At 46.2% G+C, this 5,000-nt stretch overlaps 1 protein-coding gene across 1 annotated transcript in view; it reads right to left on the bottom strand.

The window, feature by feature from the left end:
• Positions 1–4,630, bottom strand: part of tmem17 (transmembrane protein 17) — a 6,921-nt gene extending 2,291 nt beyond the window's left edge. The window contains exons 1-4 of the mRNA XM_041232134.1: positions 4,489–4,630; positions 2,598–2,701; positions 1,650–1,763; positions 233–376 (exon numbers count right to left, since the gene is read on the bottom strand). Of these exons, the coding sequence (XP_041088068.1) occupies positions 233–376; positions 1,650–1,763; positions 2,598–2,701; positions 4,489–4,603 (477 nt within the window). The 5' untranslated portion in view covers positions 4,604–4,630. The remainder of the gene's footprint in view (positions 1–232; positions 377–1,649; positions 1,764–2,597; positions 2,702–4,488) is intronic.
• Positions 4,631–5,000: the final 370 nt, after the last annotated feature.

Genomic DNA, 5,000 nt, shown 5'->3' on the forward strand with positions numbered 1-5,000 from the left:
AGCCAGAGCACGATGTGCACAGCTCTCTCCAGAGGGACAGGATGACTGGTTCCGTCCTTCATTCGAAGAGCTGTGAACAGAAGGCACGATGACATGAGCTCTCTGACTCAGAGGCAAGAGTCAGGGTGAGAGGACAGGGAAAAGTGGGGATATTGTGGGGTCGTAGAAAAATAAATGTGGGGGGGGGGGGGGGGAGGGAAGGATGAGATGGTTACACGTGCTTCTCTTTCACCTCCAGTGCTATGAATAAAGCCAGCACGATGTGCACAGCTCTCTCCAGAGGCAGGATTAGGTTCCCTTCATTGAAGAGCTGGAACAGAATCAACGGGAGCTGCAGCAAGAGGCTGAGGAGACAGAATCCAGCCAGTTCAGGAACCTGCCACCGGGGGGAGACAAACACACACAGTGAGGCAGACAGACTGAGACTGAGACACTGTCACACTGACACACTGAGAGACACTGAGACTGAGACACTGTCACACTGACACTGAGACTGAGACACTGTCACACTGACACACTGAGACTGAGACACTGTCACACTGACACACTGAGACTGAGACACTGTGTGTGAACACTGTGACTCTGACTCACTGTGACAGTGTGACTGTGTGACTCTGACTCTGTGTCACACAGTGTGACACACTGAGACTGTGACTCTGACTCTGTGACAGTGTGAGACTGAGACAACTGTCCACACACAACACACTGAGACCTGAGACACTGTGTCACACTGACTCTGACTCTGTCACACAGTGTGACTGTGTGACTGACTGTCACACTGACACACTGTGACTCCTGGACACCTGTGACACTGTGACACTGTGACTGAGACACTGTCACACTGACACACTGAGACTGAGACACTGTCACACTGACACACTGAGACTGAGACACTGTCACACTGACACACTGAGACTGAGACACACAACTGGACATTGTGACACTGAGACTCTGTGACAGTGAGACACTGACAACTGAGACTGTGCAACTGTGTGACTGTCACAACTGACACACTGTGACTGTGACAACTCTGACTCTGTGACAGTGTACACTGTGACCCACTGTACAGCTGACTCTGTGACACTCTGTACTGTGTGACTCTGACTCAACTGACACACAGTGTGTGACGCTCTGACTCTGAGACTCTGTGTGACAGTGTGACTGGTGTGACTCTGAGACTGTGTACACTGTGAACACTGACTCTGTGACACTGTGACTCCTGAGACTGAGTACTGACACTGTCAAATGACACCTGAGACTGAGACTGAGACACTGACACACTGACACACTGACACACTGACACACTGACACACTGAGACACACACACACACACACACACACACACACACACACACACACACACACACTGACACACCCCACACACACACGACACACACACACACACTGACCTGGACCCTGACTGTGTGACTCTGACTGTGTGACTGTGTGACTCTGACTCTGTGTGGTGTGGTGTGTGACTCTGCTCCTGACTGTGTGGCAGCTAACTGAGTGCTGCGACTGAGATTGACACACACACACACACTGAGACTGATGCACTGAGATTGAGGCTGAGACACTGACACACAGACTGAGACACACACACACACACACACACACACACACACACTGACACACAGCTTTCAGCTCACCTTCTCCTGCAGGTTCCCTGTGTAGCCCAGGTAGAGTCTGATCAGCTCAATGGCGGTCATCACAACCAGCACAGTGACCAGGATGAACTTGTAGTAATCCTGCAGGGCCGGGTACTGCCGAGAGACAGGGAGAGAAACACAGAGCTCAGCTTTCAACAAGGGAGTTTCCACTAGAAGTGTCTTCAGTGTTTTAAACCGTTTGTTGAAAGAGTCGCAATAGTCAAGTGCAGGGTTCAAGTATTTTCAGATCATTTAATAATAAGACACACCTGAGCTTGTTACCTAGACACACTGGGGCTGATCAAGCTGGTAGCAGTAAAACCTGGACTGGATCACACTGCTGTGCAATAGGAGTCTGATTACCAGCCTTGCAATGTAATTCCAGTCCAGTCTAGTGATATTAAACTGCAGTTACAATGTAATTCCAGTCCAGTCTAGTGATATTAAACTGCAGTTACAATGTAATTCCAGCCCAGTCTAGTGATATTAAACTGCAGTTACAATGTAATTCCAGTCCAGTCTAGTGATATTAAACTGCAGTTACAATGTAATTCCAGTCCAGTCTAGTGATATTAAACTGCAGTTACAATGTAATTCCAGTCCAGTCTAGTGATATTAAACTGCAGTTACAATGTAATTCCAGTCCAGTCCAGTGATATTAAACTGCAGTTACAATGTAATTCCAGTCCAGTCTAGTGATATTAAACTGCAGTTACAATGTAATTCCAGTCCAGTCTAGTGATATTAAACTGCAGTTACAATGTAATTCCAGCCCAGTCTAGTGATATTAAACTGCAGTTACAATGTAATTCCAGCCCAGTCTAGTGATATTAAACTGCAGTTACAATGTAATTCCAGTCCAGTCTAGTGATATTAAACTGCAGTTACAATGTAATTCCAGTCCAGTCCAGTGATAGTGATATTACACTGAGTCTTATATCCAGTTACCTTTAAGTCCAGCATCACGACCTCGGAGATCCACCAGAAAGGAAAGAAGAAGGCGTTGAAATATAGAGACATCTGGAGAGGCAGGTTCGAGGCCACTTCATGATCTAAACACAAGGGGGAGACAGAGAGAGAGAGAGAGAGCTAGGGTCAATTCGTAATTAATTACAGTTATTATTATTATTATTATTATTATTATTATTATTATTATTATTATTATTATTATTATTATTTAGTCATTTAGCAGACACTTTTTATCCAAAGAGACTACAGTGACTAGGACTTGCTACAGGGTGAACTCTGCATTATCAACAAATCTCTGCTGCTTTACAACTGCTTTCCCTGCTGCTTCACCAGACCTCTCTTGCTTTACAATGCTTCCCTGTGGACCTCCTCTGTGCTTTACAATGCTTCCCTATGCTTTACCAGACCTCTCTGTGCTTTACAATGCTTCCCTATGCTTTACCATACCTCTCTGTGCTTTACAATGCTTCCCTATGCTTTACCATACCTCTCTGTGCTTTACAATGCTTCCCTGTGCTTTACCAGACCTCTCTGTGCTTTACAATGCTTCCCTGTGCTTTACCAGACCTCTCTGTGCTTTACAATGCTTCCCTATGCTTTACCAGACCTCTCTGTGCTTTACAATGCTTCCCTGTGCTTTACCAGACCTCTCTGTGCTTTACAATGCTTCCCTATGCTTTACCAGACCTCTCTGTGCTTTACAATGCTTCCCTGTGCTTTACCAGACCTCTCTGTGCTTTACAATGCTTCCCTATGCTTTACCAGACCTCTCTGTGCTTTACAATGCTTCCCTATGCTTTACCAGACCTCTCTGTGCTTTACAATGCTTCCCTGTGCTTTACCAGACCTCTCTGTGCTTTACAATGCTTCCCTATGCTTTACCAGACCTCTCTGTGCTTTACAATGCTTCCCTATGCTTTACCAGACCTCTCTGTGCTTTTACAATGCTTCCCTGTGCTTTACCAGACCTCTCTGTGCTTTACAATGCTTCCCTATGCTTTACCAGACCTCTCTGTGCTTTACAATGCTTCCCTATGCTTTACCAGACCTCTCTGTGCTTTACAATGCTTCCCTATGCTTTACCAGACCTCTCTGTGCTTTACAATGCTTCCCTGTGCTTTACCAGACCTCTCTGTGCTTTACAATGCTTCCCTGTGCTTTACCAGACCTCTCTGTGCTTTACAATGCTTCCCTATGCTTTACCAGACCTCTCTGTGCTTTACAATGCTTCCCTATGCTTTACCAGACCTCTCTGTGCTTTACAATGCTTCCCTATGCTTTACCAGACCTCTCTGTGCTTTACAATGCTTCCCTATGCTTTACCAGACCTCTCTGTGCTTTACAATGCTTCCCTGTGCTTTACCAGACCTCTCTGTGCTTTACAATGCTTCCCTATGCTTTACCAGACCTCTCTGTGCTTTACAATGCTTCCCTATGCTTTACCAGACCTCTCTGTGCTTTACAATGCTTCCCTGTGCTTTACCAGACCTCTCTGTGCTTTACAATGCTTCCCTGTGCTTTACCAGACCTCTCTGTGCTTTACAATGCTTCCCTATGCTTTACCAGACCTCTCTGTGCTTTACAATGCTTCCCTATGCTTTACCAGACCTCTCTGTGCTTTACAATGCTTCCCTATGCTTTACCAGACCTCTCTGTGCTTTACAATGCTTCCCTGTGCTTTACCAGACCTCTCTGTGCTTTACAATGCTTCCCTATGCTTTACCAGACCTCTCTGTGCAAGATAAATAAACTATACACAACAGAGCTTCGCCAGCACTTTAAGTTCACGGCAATGTCAACAGACCGTGTTTTCTTTGTTATTTCTCGCAGCTAAAATAACATTTTAAAAAAAGTGTTTTATTACACTTACCTCGCGGCAATGTTATGAGATTCCCGTCCGGACTCGGCACGGTTCGGTTTTGGTCGGTAAACACGGTCAGAGACAAGTCCTGGAGTCGCCTTCTCACAGGCTCCGGCAACGCCATCTTCTCTCGAAGTGGGGCGGGAACAGAAACCGAAAAAAATGAAATAAACTGTTTTCGGAAGCTGTCGCCATTTGGGCTCAATCCGGAGTCGACGCCGCGTGTAAATTAATAGGAATTAGAGCCATCATGGCGGCCACAGGGCTACAGTTTCAACAGCTGGAGAGCGTTGCCCGGGAAACGCCGGAACGCTGTCAAAGCAACCAGAGGGACGCCGCCGGGGTCCCTATAGCAACCCGGTATTCATACACGTGTTTTATATTGCGGATACATTGTATAAACATTGGTGAGCTAATTTTCATCGGCCGTCCCGGGGCAGGTGTAGGGAACGGAAGAAACACAAAACCCGCCGAAGACTGTCACCCAAATATTTTTTCTGAAAGTCGTATTTGAATTAAAT

Source organism: Polyodon spathula, chromosome 29, assembly GCF_017654505.1.
Source record: "Polyodon spathula isolate WHYD16114869_AA chromosome 29, ASM1765450v1, whole genome shotgun sequence".
Classification (NCBI taxonomy): domain Eukaryota; kingdom Metazoa; phylum Chordata; class Actinopteri; order Acipenseriformes; family Polyodontidae; genus Polyodon; species Polyodon spathula.